General features: G+C 43.2%; 6 protein-coding genes across 6 annotated transcripts; 3 read left to right on the plus strand and 3 right to left on the minus strand.

Moving 5' to 3' along the window:
* Positions 1–886: 886 nt before the first annotated feature.
* On the plus strand, positions 887–2,611 carry Bfra_001158 (putative aspartic-type endopeptidase protein; the record flags this gene model as incomplete). The annotated part of the gene is made up of 3 exons (XM_037331596.1): positions 887–1,259; positions 1,323–1,637; positions 1,692–2,611. The coding sequence occupies 3 exons, from the start codon at positions 887–889 to the stop codon at positions 2,609–2,611; spliced, it is 1,608 nt and encodes a 535-aa protein (XP_037197929.1).
* Positions 2,612–3,229: 618 nt separating this feature from the next.
* On the plus strand, positions 3,230–4,492 carry Bfra_001159 (putative anaphase promoting complex subunit protein; the record flags this gene model as incomplete). The annotated part of the gene is made up of 1 exon (XM_037331597.1): positions 3,230–4,492. One exon carries the CDS (start codon positions 3,230–3,232, stop codon positions 4,490–4,492), a length of 1,263 nt encoding a protein of 420 aa, XP_037197930.1.
* A 2,527-nt stretch (positions 4,493–7,019) lies between these two features.
* On the minus strand, positions 7,020–8,418 carry Bfra_001160 (putative snare protein; the record flags this gene model as incomplete). Its single annotated transcript, XM_037331598.1, has 3 exons — positions 7,020–7,282; positions 7,352–8,283; positions 8,405–8,418. The coding sequence occupies 3 exons, from the start codon at positions 8,416–8,418 to the stop codon at positions 7,020–7,022; spliced, it is 1,209 nt and encodes a 402-aa protein (XP_037197931.1).
* Positions 8,419–9,986: 1,568 nt separating this feature from the next.
* On the minus strand, positions 9,987–14,648 carry Bfra_001161 (putative nacht and ankyrin domain protein; the record flags this gene model as incomplete). The annotated part of the gene is made up of 4 exons (XM_037331599.1): positions 9,987–13,372; positions 13,422–13,454; positions 13,511–14,523; positions 14,635–14,648. The coding sequence occupies 4 exons, from the start codon at positions 14,646–14,648 to the stop codon at positions 9,987–9,989; spliced, it is 4,446 nt and encodes a 1,481-aa protein (XP_037197932.1).
* An 832-nt stretch (positions 14,649–15,480) lies between these two features.
* Positions 15,481–17,547, plus strand: Bfra_001162 (putative trna methyltransferase protein; the record flags this gene model as incomplete). Its single annotated transcript, XM_037331600.1, has 1 exon — positions 15,481–17,547. The coding sequence occupies one exon, from the start codon at positions 15,481–15,483 to the stop codon at positions 17,545–17,547; it is 2,067 nt and encodes a 688-aa protein (XP_037197933.1).
* A 176-nt stretch (positions 17,548–17,723) lies between these two features.
* Positions 17,724–20,422, minus strand: Bfra_001163 (putative alpha-l-rhamnosidase protein; the record flags this gene model as incomplete). The annotated part of the gene is made up of 3 exons (XM_037331601.1): positions 17,724–18,772; positions 18,823–20,079; positions 20,128–20,422. 3 exons carry the CDS (start codon positions 20,420–20,422, stop codon positions 17,724–17,726), a joined length of 2,601 nt encoding a protein of 866 aa, XP_037197934.1.
* Between the last annotated feature and the right edge of the window lie 2,886 nt (positions 20,423–23,308).

Consider the following 23,308-nt stretch of genomic DNA (forward strand, 5'->3'; position numbering starts at 1 on the left):
AAAGTTTGGACATTTTGTATTTGGGAATTTATCCAGGTAGATGTTGGTTGTGAACCGATGAAATGAAAGAAAGGAAACGATACTTATTATTGGATCTCTCTCCATCACGAACACGATTTTCAATGACATTGTCTTAATGAAATCTAGGGTCTTTTGTTACTTTTGGTTACTTTTTGGGTATTAGATTGCGTGCAGAAACACCATTTCAATATAAAATCTTCCGCCCCCATTGTACAATCAACACCTACCTACCTACACGAGAGAGGTTACAATTGTAGTGTACACCCCCATGAGAGAGATTGTATGGAACGGTTCAATTAAACGATACGGATCCTTCTTGGAAGTCTAGATTTTCTTACCCATTCTTACCATCATCCATTCAAAATTTCAAATACACCAGAGAACATTACTAATATTCCAAGATCTTCTGCCGTCTTGAGTTTTTCCCTCTCACTTCCCGAGCTGGCCCATCCCATTGACTTTGCACTAAACAAGGACTTTGGTTGAATTAACCTTGATTTAAGGAAAGAAAGCTATCAAAGCTTACTTCGCTCGCTGCCTAAGTAGGGGATAGTGCTGCCGTCTCAACCTAGTTGCCCTCGAATGATCCAATCACGATAGAGGGACAAGGAAACCACGGTACAATTCACAATTCACAATAACTATCATACTCCACCTCGCCATCAGCCACTGTGACGAAAGAAAATAAATACGATTCACTCACTTCCAGCCTCAATCTTCTTTCTTTCCCTTGGCTATTCACGAGTTTACCTTTCGTCTTCCTTTTCTTTCTTTCTTTCTCCTCCTCCTCCTCCTCCTCCTCGACCTCCTACATCTTCTCTTCCGCCATCTTCTTTCCATCGATATTCCCTAAAATCTCGCAAACATGGCGAGATCTACGATACTCACGAGTTTACTGCTGAGCTCTTCGCTTTTGAGCTCTGCAGGTGCAAACACCGTTCAAATGTCAATCGTCAAGAATCATGCCAATGAAGCAGAACAATTACAAAGGCGTCAACAACACCTCCAGCGACGAGGTATGGGAGAGGTGATGCGAGTTGCAGAAAGAGCAGATACAGTCACGGCCAATCTGGGAAATGCTGTAACTAGTGGATTATATTATGCAAATGTTACAGTGGGGACACCGGCACAGGCACTGAGTTTACAAATCGATACGGGTAGTTCTGATGTTTGGGTGCCGAGTTCGAGCGCGAGCATCTGTGAGGATACCAGAGATGGGGGATGCCCGGGGGGAAGTTGTATGTATACCTATCTATACTTCTGAAGTAAATTCATCATGGAGGCTTGCTAACATCCTTTAGTTGATTATTCTGCGTCCAAGACTTTTCTCGACGTAGACCAAGATGCTTTCAATATTTCATACGTAGATGGAACTGGATCCACTGGAGATTATTTCCAAGATACATTCTCGATTGGTGGAGCAACTGTTAAAGGTTTCACGATGGGTCTGGCTACGGATACTTCTATCTCAATTGGAATTATGGGTATTGGTTACAATAGCTCCGAGGCAAATATTCAGACTGGAAATGGGACTACGTACCCAAATTTACCGAATGTGATGGTCTCTTCGGGATTGATCAAAACAAATGCCTATAGCTTGTGGTTGGATGATTTACGTGAGTTTCACCCTTCATGGGATGATCATGAGAACAGAGCTGACGCCTAGACAGAATCAAGTACTGGCTCAATATTGTTCGGTGGTATTGATACAGAGAAATATGTGGGCGATTTAGTCACAGTCGATGTCTACCCAAGTTCTCGTGGAGGATCAGTAACATCCTTTACCGTAGCTTGGACTTCTCTCTCAGTTCAATCCTCATCTGGAACTGATCAATTGACCCCTACCGATTTTGCTCGCCCAGCAATCCTCGACTCTGGAACCACGATTACCCTTCTACCTGATGACGTTGCAGCTATCGTTTTTGAGGAACTTGGAGCAACAGTTTCTCAAGAACTTGGTGCGGTAGTAGTTCCATGTGCTCTAGCCAAGAAGACTGGTAGCATAAACTATGGTTTTGGGGGAGTGGGTGGTCCCACCATCAAAGTGGATGTATCACAACTCGTATTACCTCTCACCACAAGCGATGGCCGTACACCAACTTACAACAATGGTGACCCAGCTTGTCAACTCGGTATTCAAGCCGCTGGTTCGAACCCCACGCTTTTCGGTGATACCTTCCTGAGATCAGCGTACGCTGTCTACGACCTCGAAAATAACCGAATTGGACTTGCCCAAACCGATTTTAACGCTACCGGATCCAATATCGTACCATTTGCAAGCGCAGGTGCAGCTATCCCAAGTGCATCGAGTGCACCAAATGAAGAAGCTGTTACACAAACAGCTTCTGGAATTCCAAGAGTTGGTGTAACAGCGACTGCGACTGGAACTGGTCAAGCAACTTACAATCCCACTGCCACGGGATTGAATGCTGAGAATGGGTTCACATCTACATCATCAGCGACTAGCTCTTCGAAAAAATCTGCCGGATCGGGAGGTCCTGCACCATTTGAATGGGCTAGAGTTTTCGTTGGTGGTTTCGCTATAACAATGGTTGCTGTTGGGGGTGGTATCTTTACTCTTCTAATTTGATAAAGCTTTGATGATAGGAAGCGGAGGCAATACATAAGCAAAATACATTGTATATTATGTACTTACACAGCTTTGTGTAATTTTACGAAGTAACACGAAAGAGAATATCATATTTGGCGCAAAGAGTGTTTTTTGGAAGCGATGGCATTGATGGATGAATATACGTGCTCGGATTGTTTATATTGAGCATAGCAGGAGAGGTACTTAGTTTAATAGGAAGATGAAATATGGAATAGAGAAATATACTCTTCAATTATCAGTTCAAATATAGTTGCAAAGTAAATTCCGCTTTAATGGTCTCGAGGAGATCTAGAACTTCGACTGTGATCACGTGTCGATAAGATAAGACAAACGCCAAGCCATCGATAATGCGTCTATCAATCAATCATCCGGAGCTCAAGCTCCAACCTTTCTCACAACTCTTCGTAATTTATTGAAGATCTTGTAATTTCAAGAATCCCCGCGATCACATTGCACGGCATATGCACAACTATACCAAGACAACTTGATAACCAATATCCATCATCACACAACGACTCCAAGCCCGCCTCTCCGTCATCTTTCCCAACAAAACGCAACTGCACGCAAACGGGAGAGTCAAGTATACATCCATCCATCATGTCTACAAATGAACCTGATTCTCTTGATCCTCCACCCTCTCGAGCTCAGGATCAGACGCTTCGTATATCTACTTCTCCTCGAAATATTTCGATATCCAGTTCTCCACAGAATCCTCAGTATCTGTCGAATTCCCCGCAGGAAGTTAGATATTCTGTTTCGCCAAGAGAGGCTCGACATCTTTCTGCTGAAGACCATCGATTATTTGCTTCACCTACTGCTGAAGAAAGCAGTTCTCCTAGAAACACCCGAAATATCTCTCCCAATGACCAACGTCGGCTCGCTTCACCTACTGCAGAAGAATTATACACATATGGAGAACCATTCCCCGAGATGCCAGAATATCCTCCGCATGTCGCAGATCCTTTAGTACATATTCAACAACCATCTGACTCACAAGACGGCTCGCAGATGCCTAGAGAAGAAGTTACTTCTTTCGCTGGATACTTCACACTGATTACGGATTCGACTATGGGAGTTGAGGATGGAGATGGAAATCCGAAAACGCCAACAACACACCATCCGTGTAAGATCCATTATATATTTTCGGACGATGAGGATTGTGAGGAATTGAAAGAGGCTTGTTTGAGAAGTTTACCGGATGCGTCCAATACAGATACTTCAAATAGTAATTCCATGACGAACAAGAGTTCTGGGGAGTTAAGAACTTCGGGCTCGAGCTCAAGCTCAAAATCAATAGTAGCAACGAAGAAGGAAAATAAGGATACGCAGGGAAAACAGAGAGAGGAAAGAGTTATCATTATCGATATGAACGAAACGGGTGATAGAGTAGTCAGAGCACAAAGTCTGAGTGATAAATGGCAGGTTATGGGATGTGAGATTGGGAAAGCACCGATTTTCGAAAGTGTGGGTGAGGAGGGTGGAGAAAAGAAGGAGAAGGGAGGTGGATTGATGTTGAGGATTGATGGGGTGGGAATACCTGTTCATAAAGGGGACAAGGAGTTGAGTGGGAGTCGGGAGAAGGGCAAAGGAAAGGAAACCAACGAGATGAATCAAGAAGAGATTGGGAATTTGGATTTGGACAAGATACTTGAGGGATTCGATAAACGGATGGACATTTTACGTAAGGTTATTGGCGGTGTGGGTTGGGATATGGGAGAGATGGGATTGAATGACTTTGATGGAGAAGCAGCAGATGAAGAACGAGACGAAGAACGAGATATGGCGATAGCTGGATTACAATCAGCGGAAGAAGAGCAGAGAGAGCGAGAGGAAGAAGGAGATACATTTGAAGCTTCTTGATATCTAAGACAGGATACGAATGGATGTATGCTTTGGGCGGGCGGAAAGGTTTTGGGATAGGTGGAGTTGCATATATTAACTAATACATACATTTACGACATGGTAACACGATGACACGGTACAGCACGGCATAACATGATACGGATTATCATAGGCGTACATAATAGGCGTATATCATAGGCGCAATATCATATTAATATTCCATGGTAAATAGACATGACATCAAGGTTTAAGCGAGGCGGGGTTAGGAGGACATGGAGCAGGATATCGGATCAGTATTTTATGTATGGGAATTAGCGAATAGGACGGTTGATTTTATCTCTTAATGTTTGTTCTAGGAGGGAGGGCTTAAACGGTCTTCATAGGAGAAATGGAATGAGATAATTTATATCAGTTTTTTTGGTGCATACTTCGGTTTGAATCACTGTGATTTCATTATCTCGATATGGATCATCATATTTGGAATGCAATCATGAGTGATTGGATGTGATGCGATGTGATGCGATGGGATCCCGAGAGCATAATACCCATTGTTGTGATAAAAGATGAGATGAGATGAGATGGAAAGAGGTCATAAGTGATATGCTAAGTACCTACATAAGTGAAAATTATCAAAGCACTGAGGAGGACTAGTGAGTAGCAAGTAAGTGGTGAGTTCTGGAGAGAATGTAAATCGGAAGGAGGTGGGCGGGGTTAGATGGGATGTATGGCTACCTTCCTGTTTACCTAGGTATATGCGGATTGGGGGTGTGGTTGGAACTTGGATGTGATATTAGGAGGGAGTGAATGGGAGTGGGGATGGGAGGGAGAGGGGGAGGGGGAGAGGGCGATACTGATGGTAGTGGTGATGTGGTTTAAAAGTGGAATGGGATGGAAGTGTAAGATGAAGATGAAGATGAAGATGGTATGAAGACAAGTGGATGAAAGATATTTGGGCCCGGATGGGAACAGTTGAATAGGGATGAAAGCTTTAGAAGAAAGTAATGAGATGGGATGAGATGAGATGAGATGAGATAAAATATTATGCGACGAATGCAATGCATCACCTAGACAAAAGTCCAACAATCGTAAAGACGAAGATCAGTAATGAAGCAATGAGATAGATCTTTCAACCAATCAAAAATTGAAAAAGAAAAGGCGATGAGAGAGTAATTAGATGATGAAGAAGGAGCGGATGTAGGAAGGATAGGTATGTATATACACAATACAAATCCTTCCTCTTCCCCACACTCACCCCCCTTTTTATGTATATCTGACAGTGAATATAAACTCGAATATAGAAGACCATTAACCGCTGACTAACCGAGGAAATTCAGATAGGTAAATCAATCCGTATTAACCGAGAGGAAATGTGTAAGTGAATAGTGAATGTAAATGACACTAGGTATATACGCTTTATATGCGGTAGATAAATGTGATGAGTTGGATGAGATGGCATGGATAGTATAGATAGATAGATGGGGCGATATGGATGAGATTGATTAGCGAGTAGCGAGAGTGAATATCTATTCGGTATCTAGGTAGACATCTAGTTTATCCAGTGTTTGGAGTTGAGGGATAGAAAGGGAAGAGAGAGGGCGGAGGCTTGGGAATGGAAAGAGGGAAATTGGAGAGATTGAGTGGAGGGGCGAAGTAAAGAGATATACAGGTAGATCCATGTGAGATATGAGCTGTAATGCATGAGGTGAAGCAGAAGTGTAAAAATTGATGAAATGCGTGGATTGAGCGGATGGTAGGAAAGTGTCAGATGGACGAGACGAGGCGAGATAAGATGAAGCAATGTGACGCAATGCAACGCAATGCAATGAGTGTGCAGATCTGACAATAAGAAGTTCGAGTGGAATAAAGTCAAGTAGAGCCCAGGCAAAAAGTATAGAAACTTGTAACCCAGGCACAGAGTAAACTAGACTCACAAGAGAAATGCTCTTCCAATACCAAAACAGCAGTTACAATACCAAGCTATTCACCTCTCAAGAACACAAACCCACAAAACAAGCATAACCAAACTTCAAATAAATTTCAGATGAATTTCATTACAAAAAGCTACCGTATATTAAAAGCAACACTACAATATTCTATATAAACATCAATCCCACCCTCTCCTCTCAAAACTAAGGAAACGGAGAACTCCCCAACCCCTATGTCAAACGAAGCGAATGAACGCAACAAGATGCTTGTTGCAACTAGAGAAAAGTAAAGTATGGTATATAATTTTTCCTCCCATATGAACCAATTATTCTTACACAAAGAAATGTTTTGTATCGAGGCACGTCTCATCTCAACGTGCTTGTGTTAGAAAGGACAGTTTCCCCTTCCTTCCCCTTTCCTCTTTCCTACTCTTCTTCAGTCCTTGAACTGGAAAGTCATCATATACGCCCAAATCTTATTTATGCACAGCTCATTTGGTATGAGTTCAGTACCACATGCATATTCGCAGAAAAGACAAAAGAAAATCGAACCATCAAGAGCGCAACTGGGCCTGCCATATACAAATATCATTTCCCCCTCATTCGAAGATTCATCCCACTCATGCGATGAATTTTTTCCACTTTCTAACCACAGGTGTGAAGTCCGCACCTGGAACAACTGCCTTTTCTTCACTCCAATCCTTGCCTGCAACCACCATTCTTGATTCTACGAAGCTCGCTCCTGGTACGACAAATCTGTCTGATGTAGTGAAGTCAGTACCTGGAACAACTGCTCTCTTGGTAGTAGCTTTGGTACTGTTGTCTGATTTGTTACTGGTGAAGTGTACAGCCAAGACGATTGCGATAATGGCAACAATGATAACTACAAAATATTATGTTAGTGGTTGGAAGTGTAAAGTAAGGGATGAGAGGAGATGCAAGGGATACGTACCAACAAGACCTAAGCAATACCACTTCTTTCTATTTCTTGATCTCGCACTGACAATTGCCGTGTCCATTTGTTGAACTCCCTTATCCATATTCTCGACAACTTCTTCGCCCTTCATTTCAATGTTGACCACAGCAGCTTCTTGTTGTACGACCAAGTTCTCCATCTCCGAAAACAGTTCTGCAATTTGGATAATATCTTGCTCGATCTTCTTGATAGCCTCATTTCTTTGCCTGACAGCATTCAAAGTTGTATTCGCTTGTCCTTGTCTGTTGCTTGTCATCAAAGCTTGTTGAAACATTTGCTGTGGTTCCGCATTTGGTACAGCAGCGTTTACTTCTGACTCTGTAGCTTCGGGGTTGACGATTCGATATTCTCGTCTCATTTGATCTCTAATCTTATGTTCGAAATCCATTTCCTTGGCCTTGTATGCCTCCATTGTTTGCTTGAGTTTACGTTGAACTCTTCCAATTTGCGACTGATTCATTGGGCTTCCTGACTCGGGCATTCTCTTGAGCTTGGAAATCTCTTCAATGATTGCTTTAAATTGGGTGCTGGATTTCTCTGCAATAAGGTCAAGTTTTCTGGCTATAGATGCTTGGTCGAGTTCGGTTTGGACCCTGTATCCAAGGTCGTCGAGTTCGGCGGCATATTGAGCTGCTGCGTTGATTTCATTGTCGATATCGCGGCATGCATTGAGAATGTAGTTAGGGTTCATTTGTTGCCCGGGTTGACTTCCATTTTGTGCCAAGGATGCCATTTCGACATTTTGTCCTGCTGCGATGTTAATGAGATGATACTTGTTGTGCGTTCGAACGTGCTCACCACCATAAGAGTCTCGTCCCATGGCTGCTCCATTGTCGTATTGAGGCGATTGAGGATAGCCTGGTGAATTTTGTTGAGCATACGGGTTTTGACCACCGCCGTAATTATTTCTATCGCAGTCTCGTCAGTACATGATTATCGCAATTGAACGTAAAGAGTATTCGTCGTCGCAGATTGGATGAGAGTGTCATTCGATGGTATTCAGGGGAACGAAGGGGGAAATTAACTAACCCGTACTGTGCCATTGTTATTAGTAAATTGCTTCCAGAGTAATTATAACGATTTCAAATTTTGACAAGATATTTGAAGATTGGATTGAAAGTATATGCCAATCGAAGAGATGGCAGATAACTTGGGGAGGAATTGAAACTTGATTGAGGAGAGAATTGAAACACTGGACTTACACTCATTTTACAACACGCTTCGACCCCTAAACACGACCAGGCGTCAGGATTAACGAAAGGATCTCTATGGATTAAAATGAACCAATTTTCTCAAGTCTGTATTTCTACGATAATATAGGTACGTGATTATTTCTATATTTTGTATGTAAACTTATAAGAACAACGTTTGTATGGAAGAAAGAAGAGTGAAAAAAAAAGAGGAAGGAATGTGAAGTTTGTTATTGTACCTTTCTAGATGTACCCCGTAGACATGTATTCCAATTTCGAATATCATGAGGGAAATTATTTTGCGAGGGGATCTACTGCGCCAAAGACTAATTAGTATTAGAGTTGATTATATGCAAACCTTGTAGAGCTAGTACGAGACGGTGTCAGGAACATCTGCGGACTAGAAACAACGATTGAAGGAAAGTTGGAGACTTAATTAAGGATAATTCATGGTAATTGGTTGAGATTAGATGTGTTAAAGATAATCAGGGATTATTTAAGTTGTATCCAAACTCGAAACTTAGCCTCAGTGGATTGGCCTGCAGACCGTTTAATAGGCCTAGAGTCCCTCGTACTGAAAAGCCACAGCAGAAACCTTGTCGCCCTATGTATTTTTGGAAACATCGACAGCAAACCAAGCACGAAGTCCTCACGTAAACGTGGAATATTATACGAGACTTGATGCACAGCATCCTCTACAATACAGACTTCAATAGTTTGCATGCAGAGAAATGGGCGATGAGAGTAGACTTACCCCGTACACAATTACGCTGTATTCACATCTGTACTCACATCGGTACTCACATCCATCAAGGAATCAGTAAGCTGTCGAGGCTATATGGGGATTGTTTATGCAGATCCACACGATAAAGCATCTCCAATACTCTCCACGTTTCATGATGCTCGATACGTCTTGACGGCATTGATGTTGATTTCGATGTGGGTGCTCTCACACAGTCAAAACTTCTGCATCAAACATAACTCGGTTCCTCCAACGACTCATGCCATAATCTTTCGAAACGTGATGTCAGGGGGGGGGGGGGGGTCACATGACTCTCACATTGATGATCTTTATTCTATTTAGCACTTCTCTTGGGCAATGGAAGTTGACTTGTTCTGGATATGTCATGATCTCATAATGTCCATCACTCGCCTCAGTATGCCTTTCGACTTCTAGGATCTCTTTTGTTCTCGGTACCCATATCATCGTGTAGCTTGTAGACTCATCTTTCTGCCATGAGCTTCGGTAGAACTAGTGACTATTGACCAATTGACGTCCCCACAGCGGTGTGTAAAGAGCCCCGTGAAAAACCAATGGTCGAAGTATATTGTTAAAAGGACCTCCTTGGAGGACAATGGCGCATTCAAACTCACTCAAAGAAAATGTATGCTTTCATGGTGATTTCTAGAAAGGGGGCTGTCTATTCAGGCGAACTTAGACCCAAATCTTTGCTTTGCCACAAAAAATCCGCTTTAGTTTTCTTCCTCTCTAATCCCCTTTCCTTGAGCACTTTCAGGACCGTCCTGTGTCCATATCTTTCAGCCTGGCACCATGCACTGCCCCACCACCCCTCACTAAAATCCTTTGCCCCCGCATCCAACAGTCTTCTAACAACATCCACATGTCCATTGTGCGCAGCCGCACAAAGTGCTGTATCGCTCATAAGTCCTCCTCTTGCATTGACATCTAGCCCTATATCTAAACATCTCTCGACGCATTCAATATTCCCTCCCCATGCAGCTGATATCAGTAGGTTGTGATAATTTCCTCCTATATAATGGGCATCCGCTCCAGCATCAAACAGCAGACTGAATGCATGGAGAAATCCAGCTTGTGCAGCGACTAGAAGAGGCGTACCATATAGTCCGCGTTCGTCATCAACGTGAGCTCCATGAGCAATCAACAAACCGATGACATCTACATTTCCACTTCTCACAGCAGCATGCAGAACACTACCAGATGTTGTCTGTTCTGCATGAACATCAGCTTTCGAACCCAAGAACAGCCGACAAAGCTCCAGGTGGCCTCTTTCTGCAGCTTCATATAACGCTCCGCCTGTCTTTCCAGCACCAAGGTTAACATTTGCCCCATGATCTAATAGTACGCGTACAATTGTCAAGTCCCCAGTGCGTGCAGCGGAATTTACAGCACATTGAAGAGCAGCGCCGTTGTATGTGATCCCTCCGTTTTCATAGTAGAAGTTGATATCTGCTCCCCTGTTCAAGAGAAGTTCGATCATCTCTACTTCAGGTTCAAATGTGCCGCATGCTGCAGCTAGTACACTTTCATGTGATCGCAATATATTGATATTAGCACCGCGATTCAAAAGCAGCTCGATGAGTTTGATGTTCTTGCGCCGAGCTGCGTAAACCAGAGAGGCTCCTGCATCGACATCTGCTCCGTTGGATAGCAGAAACAAAATTCGAGGATCGATTTCCGAGTTTCTTGTTTCTGCGCGCCCGTGGGCGTTGACAGCCACTGACAATGCAGTCCTATTCGTGGAATCTTGTGTGTTTATATCAGCACCATAGTCCAATAATAACTGTAGTAGTTCGATGTCCTTAGCAATGGAATTATGGACATTGTTGTTGTTTGCAGCACATTGTAAAGCACTGCCTTCTGTCCCTGAAAATCCCGGAGTATTTACCAATGCTCCGTGGTTTAGCAGCACCCGGCATACCTCAAGATGACCGGCCAAAGCTGCGATCTGAAGAGGCGTTCCATAATCTTGGCAGTGTTCAATCTCTGCCCCTAGTTCTAATAGAAGATGGACTATCTCAATGCTTCCTTTCCTCGCAGCAGCTTTGAGAGGTGTGCTTCCGAATCTGCCTTCTTGGTTTACGTTACACCCAAGACCTAACAATTTTTGTACCAGTCGTATATCACCGCTTGTAGCAGCCCCTTCTAATGCAGTTCCAGTATTGGAGATAGCGTTGACATCGGCACCGCGTTCGAGTAGAAGCTGAATGACATCATCATGAGCTCTCGATGCAGCGATTTCCAACGCCGAGTGCCTGCCGTCTTGTGTTGCTTTTATGTCGGTACCGGCATCCAAAAGAATCTTTACCATTCCTTTATTTCCATGAAAGATTGCACAGTGTAAAGGTCTTACGAAACCTTGATCCTCATCCTCCACAGAGTCACCGCGCTCTAGCAGTGACTGAGCTGGGCCTTGTAGATTTGCGGATGCCATGAGATGTAGAATTACGGAGCCCTTTCGCAAGGAGTATGCAGCTCCTTTCATAGCGTACTCGTATTCAATATATTTTTCGAAGTACCCAGGTGGATTTTCTAGTTGTCTCACCACATGTATCTGACTGAAGCCAAGCCGTTCCGCTTTCTCTGCATGTACTGACCAATTTTGAATGGAATACTCAAATAGTGGATGTTCTGTGCCATCGCACACCTTTTCTCTTTGAATTACATCATTGAAGTCCGCGTACATAATATCGGGCTGTTTGAAATAATTGACGCAAGATCTTGAAAGACGATCTTGACTTTGCCCAAGGATTTGGTCATTAGAGTATTGGCCCTCATCCCCACAAGGTTCGAGAGGCTGTGGCTTTGAATGCTTTACTAGGTAGAGCAAGCCTCCTGAAAGCATGAAGTCGACCACCGTTTGATGAATGAATTGTACGCGATATAACCCCGAGGTATACAGAGCTATTTCCACCAACCCTCCAGAAAAAGTCTTCAATAAAGTTTCCATTCGTCTATCAGACTCGATATAATCCTCACTATCTTCCCATCGTTTGTGTCCCGGATTTTCAGATTCATTATCACATGCCATCGCGATTCTTAATTCGGTAGCAGTCAAAGGTCGCTCAGCAAGGGCAATCCATTGCATTAACAGCAATGTTTTGGGTCGATATTTAACTTTGATGACATTAGTCAAAATATTCTCGTACACAGCCGCGAGGTCATCCTGTACCTTTTCCAACATGACGTGAACTTCCTTAAGACTTTCTGTATCGTTGAATGTCTCCGCAGCCATAGGAACCACAAGTTTGACCCATTGAAAGACACCCAGTGATTTCTTCACAATAGCTGCTTCCATCTTTTCTCTACCCTCAATAGCCACCCTGTCGTTGTCCCAGTTGATGATTTTCGATACCAGTTGTGCGTGAACGAAAACTGCAATATCTCGCATATTATGATTTTCTACGTTGACTTCAAAGCCCTCACTCAAGGTGACATTGGGATAATGCCGACAAGAAACGCAAATTCTTAAGGATCCACCATCTTCATCTTGGGATACTCTCTTCTTCATATCATCAAAATAATCAATCAGCATCCTTGCATTGTCGTCGCCGGCTTCATCGAGTGCGTCAACAAATAATGTAACCGGCCTTGATTGCGCAATCCAAGTAATGGCATTAAATAGCCATGCTTTCAATTCATCTTCACTCCAAACACAATCATTCTCTAACTGTCTCGACGCGTTCTTTTCGGCAAAGGACTCTCGGAGTTGTTCGCGGATAGGTGATGCTTGAGAGTAAAGTTGATACAACAATTGCCTATACATTCCTTCGGGTCCCTTTTGGAGAGGGGCACCGCGACCATGGAAGAAGAAATTCAGTACCAGGTGGCGAGAATCGCGATGGCGGAAATTTGACAGAATATATGCCATGAGTGTAGATTTACCCGCACCTGGTTTGCCTTTGATCCACATTAGACTGCGTTGTGTGTCTTTCCATCGAAGATATGAACGATCTTGGGAGATCCAGCTACAGGTACCTGGGTAGGCGTTGTTTGCATTTCGACGTCTTTGCTCCATTTCGGGGTAGTATATGGAGGATAATACAGCTGTATATACATGTTAGATCGAGGCTTCATACGGATTTGAACTCCTTACATTCATCCTCAGGAGTAAGATCATCCTCAACCACTGTAAATAAGACGTCAGCATTTACACAGGCGTTTACTTTCTTGCGCAAAACCTACAGCTGCTAGCTTCATCCGCATATACTTTCAGAATACCCCAAACAGACTTGTATGAACTACTTTCCGGTCCAGTAAATCTGCAGATATTTCGATGGTCACAGCCATGCATTTTTACTACCCGCTCATCTGGAATGTGTAACTGCGCACTCTCTTCGTCAACCACAAGCCCCTTTAATCCCGAGCAGATATCCATTTCTAGGAAACTGGCGACTCGAATCCCATCATACAGCTTCAACCTCTTGAATTCGTCCTGTGTTTCTATCAAGACAGACGACCCTCGCGAAAGAGGCGTAATTAATTCATCTCTGACACGACCACTGAATCTCATTGGAAGGGCGAGAAGCCCGTTAGCAAATTTCGAGATCAATAGAGGTAGCTTAGTTTCGTCAGAGCCCATATGCGGAGTGGCAAGGAAGAGAATGGCGGATGTGAGCTCAAATATGTTCCTGTAAAGCTTGGTGTTGAAGGCTCTGATAAGCGCCTTCTTTACAACGATGCCTCCCATACTATGACATATGAAAATGATCCGACGCTTTCGATTTTTATCATTGCTTCTCTCCCTCAACAAATCCTCCAACAGAGCTGTAGCAAAATCTTCTATCGTACCCGTCCCTCGACTAAACAGGACATTCGCGTCGTACCCAAATGAGAATATTCTGGCACCTGGCAACTCATTGGGCAACTGATCCCTTAACCACAGGTTTTTGACACCATCTTCATTCTTCTCAGTCCATGTTTTGAATGCATCGCCTTTTATGCCATGCAGTGCCACGATATCAATTCTATAAGGCGACTCTCCATTCTTTGGAAGTACAGGAATTGGATTCAAGTGGAAGAGACCAAACCTTTCAGAGAGCTCCGTGTCTATTGGCACTACAGTTGTGGTAGATTTTGAGCGGGATTTCCATAGACTTCCTCGCGCCATTAGCTCTTCGTTTGGAGAGGGAGTATGGATTCCAAATGCAAATTGCAGACGATTGCCAATGAACAATTTCGCGAGGTAATTAAAAGAGCTATATAGATAAGAATATTACAATAATAAAAAATAGAGGAAAAATGACCAATGCGAAAGAAGATACTACACCCATATACAAATAGCATGGCTCTGATGCTTGCATGCTTACTTCTGCCCTACCATTGGAGCAGGGCTTAGAAAATTTCGCAGACGCAACTTGCGCCCGCTTAGTAAATAGAAACCCTTGATCGGATATGCATGTCTGTGTTTCGGAGTATTTTCATCCCTGGTATCAATATGTTCATTGGGTGGCAAGAATACAACGTAACCATTCTTCAGCGCTGAACCATAGTATTGGGAGAATGTATTCTCGAGTGTGGTTTAGCGGACAGAAGTAAATGGTTGGGCGCTTATTTTTGTTAACAACTTTGACCAATTGACTGGAGCGAAAGAATCCCCGCTTCCCCTTTGACACTTCATATTTGTCAATCATAAGAACTTCTTCTTTGGGTACCAGTCTCTAGTAACTCGAAGGGTTGGAATCAAAGGCGCGACAGATATACTCCGTGAACACCTGAAATTCTCTGATCCCCTGCTGTCCATGGCCAAAGGCGATTACATGCTACACACTTGTGCACTGTACCGAACCTCTAGATTTAGAGAGAACATATTTATCAAAATAAAGGTTAGTGATGAATGAAGTGCATTACAATTCTCATTCAAAATGTCGATATCAAATGTTGATCAGAAGGTGGTTGGACATTGTGTTGTGTCTACGACAGCCTGGTGTCCACCACATGCTATTCAGCTAAAATGACGCTAATACCATTCAATCGACCGCCTAAATGGCAGAATTTTGATTTTTGTTCTCAATGCAATTTATTGTGTACAATAATAGAGACGACACATGCGATCGTTTTTTGCTTCAGTCAATTGCTTCAGAAAAAGTCGCATTGAACTACAGGCTGGGAGTATTCGACAACTAAAACACTACAGATTTTGTTCAGCCTCAATCATGGAATCCACTCTTCCTGATATATCAGTTGCCCCCGCTGCCGATCAGCATATTCTTCACGATGGGAAAGAATATACTACAGTCAAGGAAGGTCTCGCACATATCCTGATACCCGCAGAAGGTTCCAAAGTACCACAGACAACCCCCAAAGGCCAAAACCAAGTTCAGTCTGTTTTTTACAACCCAATTCAACAATTCAATCGAGATTTGAGCGTCCTGGCGATTAAAGCATACGGAGAAAGTATTTTGGAAAAGAAGAAGAAAATAATCGAACGCGATAGACAAAAGAATGCTGCCAAGAAGGAGAAGAAAAGAAAGAGAGCTGCTGAGGAAGGACATGATGGACCGAGGAAGGCTGGCAAACTCGAGAATGCAGGAGAGGCCGTAGAACTTCCAATAGCCGTCGCAAAACACGAGAATACCAGTAACGACATGGAGACAGACACTAAACAAGGCGCATCAAATGGTCAAAATGAAGGAACAAAGTCTACTGCCCCAGCGGCCAACGGCGACTCACATAATGATGTAACAACTGAGACAGCTGAAGGATCAGAACCCAAAAATGAAAAAGAAGCCACAAAATCCACGAATCCGATCAATCCGAGGTTCCAAATCCTCGATGCCTTATCTGCGACTGGACTTAGAGCTCTTAGATATGCTCAGGAAATTCCTTTTGCAACATCAATCACTGCGAATGATCTTTTGCCCGCAGCTACGAAAACGATTGAACTCAATGTGAAGCATAATAAGCTGGAAAACAAGATCAAAGCTGTGACCGGCAACGCATTGACACACATGTATAGTCTTGTAGGTGATGATTGCAAAGATGGAAGTGGCAGCCGAAAATATGATGTAATTGATTTAGATCCTTATGGCACAGCAGCTCCGTTTTTGGATGCAGCAGTACAAGCGGTTAGAGATGACGGAGGGCTTTTGTGTGTTACTTGTACTGATGCTGGTGTATGGGCTTCGAATGGGTATCCTGAAAAGGCATATTCTCTCTATGGAGGAACTACAGTCAAGGGTCAGCATAGCCATGAAGGTGGTCTAAGACTTATTTTGCATTCAATTGCTACCTCCGCAGCTCGATACGGCCTCGCAATGGAACCACTTCTTTCTCTTTCGATCGATTTCTACGCCCGAGTATTTGTCAGAATATACAAATCTCCTTCCGATGTCAAATTCTTGGCAGGCAAAACTATGATGGTTTACAATTGTGATACTGGTTGTGGGGCATGGACGACGCAAATGGTTGGAAAGAATAAGCTTGCACCCAATAAAAATGGCAATGGCCATTTCTGGAAACATGTTTACTCTATGGGACCATCAGCAGGTGAAAACTGCGCTCATTGTGGTATGAGAACTCACCTTGCTGGACCTATGTACGGTGGTCCGCTTCATCAACCCGAATTTGTCCAAAGAATTCTAGACGGTCTGCCCAATGTTTCCAAAGATACATATCACACAACAGCTAGGATCGAAGGTATGCTCACATTGGCCCTCGAAGAAAATTTGCCTTCTTTAGAAGACATGTCGGACTCCCCAACTGCCTCATCAAAGACTGGCAAGAATGATCCTGCAGCCATTGACCACTATCCGTTCTTCTTTATACCATCAATGCTCGCCAAAGTAATTCATTGTGTGACTCCCCATGAAAATGCACTCCGAGGAGCTCTACGACATCTCGGTTATAGAGTTACTAGAAGTCATACGAAGGGTGGTAGTATCAAAACCGATGCTCCTTGGGATGTTATTTGGGAGATCATGAGAGAGTGGGCGCGACAGAAATTCCCACCAAAAGAGGGTGTTATCAAGAAGAATACCGCTGGCTGGTATATAATGGGCTTAGACAAAAAGGCTCCGACGACTCAGGAGGAAACTATCAAGGATGAGGCTAGTAGTGGCGATGCCGATGAGAAATACACGCCACCTACCGAGAAAAAGAAGCTCGAAGTGGTTTTTGACGAAAAGTTGGGAATGGAGAAAGACACAAAAAAGATCGTGAGATACCAAGTCAACCCCCGGGAGAATTGGGGCCCAATGAACCGGGCTAGTGGCCACGCATAACGTTCATTCTATGCTCTAATATACCCTATCTTACGAATTTTATATCATTCAATAATTAGTTTCTTTCAATCGGTGATGATTACCAGTATTTGATTGGTTACGACGTCCACCCTTCCGACGACTAATCACCCACAGAAACCACTATAGTGGAACACGTTTTCTTGTCTAACTTGAATCTATTCTCTACGTAGCTTGAACATTTTTCGCCCAAATCGCTTTATACAACTTGGACTTCTTGGTTCTTCCTCTTGCGTTTCGGGTTCGTAATCTTCCCAGGGCAGTTGCCTCAAACTTTGCCTAACAGGCGCTGATTGCCTGTCGTGAGGCGATACACAGAGCTTTAGTATTACTTCTTCATCTTGCCCTATAACGACCTTCTTCTCCAAATATTCCGCACACACGCTCCTAGATGCCAGGAAAATCCATCCTTTCGGTGGATATAAATCGGCCACTGTTCCTTTCGGTACAAATACTGTGAGTTCTCCCGTACTACTTGGTTCGTGTATATGAATGGCCACGGAAATTTCTCCAGCTGACGTTAAAAGTCGATAATCCACGAACGTGAGACCTGCAAGTACTGGGTGCACTTTCCAATGAGACCAACCAGGACTCAATGGTTCAACTCCCGCTAGATACTGCGGAAGAATAAATACTGGCCAGGTAGACCGTGCTTGCACCATAGATGTCATGGATGAAGTTGGCTGGCCGTCTGGTTTAATCTCTTTCCAATGTCCTCCTGAGTATTCCAAACTTTCTGGATCTGCCATAGGACCCCATACACTCTCAATCAATTCCACCGCGTCATACCCCTTGCCAGCTTGAAACAATGCTTCTGCTGCCATTCCACAAGTATAAGGACTTACGATCTTCACCTCTTTTCTATCTTCTGTATCTCGAATTACTCGTGGAAGTTCTCCACTGCTTGAAAGTCCCAAGTGCTCGTCTGACCTTTCGATGTGAGGTATGACACCGAGAATTCTCCCGTATGAGTTAACTTCGTGTGATATTGTTGTTGGTGGGATGCGATCACTTAATCGCAAAACACCTGTTTCTGAATGCCAAAAATTCTTCAAAATGTTGTCTTTAAGTGCACTGGCACGAGGTGCATATTCATCTTCTAGTCCGAACTTGCCACACATCTTACTCATGGAAATCAGAGCATCATAATATGCAAGATTTACTTTGGACGAAGCGCCTATGAGTATACTGGATGACATAACATCTCCTGTTTAATCGTCAGAACCTATCTATGACATCAAGATATAAAATACTTACTTGACATATTAGGTGGTGCCACGATTAATCCTCGTCTATCTTCATACATCATTGCGAAATTCATTGATTTCTCCATCTTGTCCCATATCCTCTCCACAATAGAGAAATCTCCCGAATACATCCAATAATCCTTAACAGCTACCAGCAGTTGGAAACTGAGGGTGAGGGAGAAAAAGGCATATGTGGGAGGCTCACTTCGTTCATTTTCAAAGAAAGTTTTTTGTATTGGACTTACGTTCCCAAGATATCCGTCAGCCTCCTGGTGACTAGAAAGCAACGATAGACTCCCCAAGACCGCTTCTAAATGCCCCGTTGAATGGTAAATGGAGCGACCCATGACGAACAAATCACCAGCAGAGCATATGCGATGACCTTTTGCACTATCGACTGTGCATGGTATTTGATTTGTTCCGACTTGAAAATCCGCCAACACTCGAACTCTGTTAGAAAGTCTCATGTCATTTTCATAAAGTATATTGTCATTAACGTCCCTTACGACCAGCGATCGATATATTGCGAGGTAATGTTCGGGACCACCGAATGCGACTGAACCGGTATTTGGTTCGCCTCCGGGCGATGAGTTGATGTTCAGTCGCTTGAGATGCGCGACTCTCCTTTGATTGATCTTCACCAAAACATTCGAACCTCTAGCTTCCGTGTCGATCCTCATCCAATCAAACAAGTCGAGACTTCCAGGCAAATCCCATGCTCCTCTTAGTATCGAGGGCGAGGTATCGGAAGTGCCTTCGTAGGCCGTCAACCTTCTTGACGCAATATCTATGGAGAAAATCAATCCACTTTCCACCATGTGAATACCCCAACTGGCTCCACCGGACTCGATCTTCACTTTGAACTTGATTGCCTTATTCTTCCATCGTGTTCCGTATCGGCAAGGTGCCCATCTCTGTCCCGATATCCTTGTGCCGAACTCACCCACTTCCCATATTTCTTGTACCTCTCCAGCTTCCACTGTACATCGATCGACAGTATTGACGCCATCTCTCCATATCTTGTTAAGCAAATCGTTCGAAGACACGAAACGACTCTCCCCTAGTGTTCGTGGTCTTATTTCTCTGAAACCTATCGATGAGATCATTACTGAACAACTCGGCGTTATAAGAGTGATCTTCTGATATCGTTGAGAAGTCTGTGGCAGTTTGAACTCCATCAACTTGGGTGTATGTGATGGTGGGAAGAAGAGAGTTTTTGCTCTATAAGTATCCATTGCATTAGATAGCCCAAAGAATGGTCCATCCCCTAAGAGAAGTTAATATTTCATTCGATGATCTTCTACCACAAGCTTACCCTTCTTCTTGTTGTGAACCCCGGCGCTTGTTTCGCTGTACACAACATCCACTACAGCGGGTCGTCCATTACTAGTCACATTGACTGTCTCAATGAAAGGTATGCCGCCCACACTTCTTCCATAATCGAGTATAATCTCTTGTATTCCATCACCTTTAGTTGAGAGAGTAAGTGGCTGATTCCGCGCTAGGTATAATTCACGGCCGCCAATCTCTCTCCAGATCTTCAAAGGAAAATGAAATCCCATAAGACTGCCAGGATCATTTGGTGGTGATCTTCTTTGTATGGGTGACATATTATGCAAAATTTTGTAGAGGTGTTTATTCAAAGTCGACTATTGAAATCTGAATTAGGAATACGAAGAGAAATGGCAAGTCGATATGGTAGTCTCAAAATGAAATTACAGCAAAGGGGAACACTAGTAAATGAACCAAATCAACTTCGAATGGTGCATAAAACTCCGATGCCTCTTTTGATGCTATCATGAGATTACTAAAACAACATTCAGTATGAGACTGAGGATCATCGGACTTGGGAATATCATGGCATCGGTCTCAGTAAGTTCCCGACGACATTAGACCAATCGATTTACACTTTAAATTTACCACCAGTCTAAATCGGTGCTGGTTTCTTTTGTGATTGGGGAACTTAATCCACTACAGATTGGATTGAAGATATAACAAGCATGAAGAAAGCCACCATTCGTCCACAGGAACGAGAGGTGTCTAGACAGCCTTAGCGCGAAAGTGAAGGTGGATCTGATCTACCGAAAGGTATAGTGTTCAGATCAGCAGTGTCGTGTGGGAGCCTCGTGGAGACTTATTGTCGCTCCCGAGGCAGTATTGCCCCACACACTACTCTTATTGGATACCTTGAGGTCGGTGAGGTTTAGAGTATATGACAGAGGAAGTCTTAGGTGGGAAAATTTTCAGTTTAGCAAGACATGATTGGTTGCCATTTCTCCGAATGCTTGGTAGGTATGTAAAGTATACAGCCACAATGCTTGAAGCTTCAACAAACAATGTTGACCGCTATAGTAATGCATGACGGTGACAGCTTGCCGTGGAAAACTTAATTTGGAGATCACGAATATTTCAATCGTCGGCATATATCCCGAGTGGACTTGAAGGGTGTGCAGATTGCTTGGTGGTAGGGATCACAGTAAGTGAGGGCAGTGGGGAGTTTCAAGATGGGACCGATAAATTGAGTCGACCTGCTTGCAAAGTTTGGCTGATGATAAAAGCTAGGATGAAGCTCACGGAAATGTGCAATACTAGCAGTAAAATCCACTTCTTTGATACCAGTAAAGATTGAGATTTCAAGACACAGGTCGAGATGGGAAGAAGTGGGTATTTGTCAAGACGTTCATGTCAACCATCCCTGGTCTAACGCCTTCCACTACTGCTGGATATCGGAAACGGTTGGTACTGGCGGTGTGGGACTTTCTGCGAGTAATCACTCACTCCACTTTATAACAATACTTTTCGATGATCTAGTCGCTAACACAAGCATATTATATTCTGACGAACATTTTGTTAAGACGAAGCATTTATCTGAACTTCCTTCATTTCATTACTAACAATTCTGGTAAATATCATGTATTTCCCCAGTCACTAGGTCTGGTATAGTCTTCGGGCAACACAATACTAGTGAATAGTTCTAAAAATCTGTCAAGTGTGGACACAGACTTCAAAGCACTCTCACTGTTAGTTCTTCCAATAAAATTTGAACTTGGGATATCCTTTCAAGCAACATGTTGCTGAAGGTTTTCGTGTTTTGAACTGGCCTGTCAACTTAGAGCTTGTGTATGACGATCAAGCTTGACATTGATCAGTTCCTAACTCGGTCTGTACCATATGGATTGCGTTGATCCGAAGAGGCTAGCAAGTGCCAGCTATTGGATTGTAATTCAGCATAATTATGGTGTAAGCGTTCACGGACTGGGACGTGCCAGAAGGGTTTGGGGACCAGTAGTCCAAGCGCGGGAACTTTTCACTGATGGTAGTTCGAAGTCAAAACTTTAGGCATAAAGTTTTCCTCAACACTAGTGATTAGTATACCCGCAAACTTTATGCCGAAATGTCCTCATCCTAAAGACAAGTGGTATCTGTTAATTTCTAATGCAGATGGACATTTGCCATCTCATTTATGGGCGAAAATTCAAAGAAAGTCTTACAAAACCTACTGCATACTACTTCTTGCATGAAGATACACTTCATCCCAAGAATCCGTGCCTGGTTTTCACACGGACATTTTCACCGCTATCAATGATACTTCTTTCAGATGAAGGGGGAAATGAGATATCTGATGATTGTCATCTAAATTTGCCAGTGATGCAAGCTGACTCAAATAAAACACTTTACCAGGCTCTTCCCAACATTGCGAGTCAGTACCGAGACTTTACAATATATTCGAAAGACATATAGATGTTACGTCACATAATATTACCATGTAAATTTGATACATCAAAAGGACGGGCCAGTTCATTGTACTAAGTTGTCGGCAATGCCTTCCTATCCATTTTAGTGTAAACCCGTATAATAATCGTCGCTCACTTAGTCAACCTTGACTGATATGACATTGGGCGAAGACTTCTGCGCTTAGAGACCCATTGAACCAATCTATAAGATCTTCTTATATGAATATTTCCCATGTGCTCAACAGGGAAGGAATCAGGAATGTACATCATCCGTAAACACAATGGTTCTCGACTTGAAGTCATTTTCCCAATTGATCTCCCGTCATCGACCGGCAACTTTTGTCATCATTACAGTCATGTGAACAGCGTCATGCCAGGCGTCTCCGATGGAAATTTGATTTTTCATAATTCATTCTCTTGAACTGAGTGGTTCACGAGTTGTCTATCGCGGTTCACGACTGTAAGTACTGATTCTGCCAAGGCTTTACTCATGATCTTATGACCTTAGGTGCCGATGGTACTTGCATTATGGTTATCTGATCTTATCATCTATGGAGCTCTAAGTTATGAGGTACCATGAACGCAATACTACCGTTCTTTGATTTCTTTTCGTCCCACAAACAAGCGCAGCGCAACAATGTAGTTGTAGGGACTTGTCCTACCTCATGTAATATTTTTATGTTGGCCATCTTCTCACCAATCACAGCTCTTAAACACATTTCATCCTACCACCAAACCCCAAGTTTCATTTATGTAAGCGCC

This window comes from Botrytis fragariae (genome assembly GCF_013461495.1).
Source record: "Botrytis fragariae strain BVB16 chromosome Unknown tig00000001, whole genome shotgun sequence".
Taxonomy (NCBI): Eukaryota; Fungi; Ascomycota; class Leotiomycetes; order Helotiales; family Sclerotiniaceae; genus Botrytis; species Botrytis fragariae.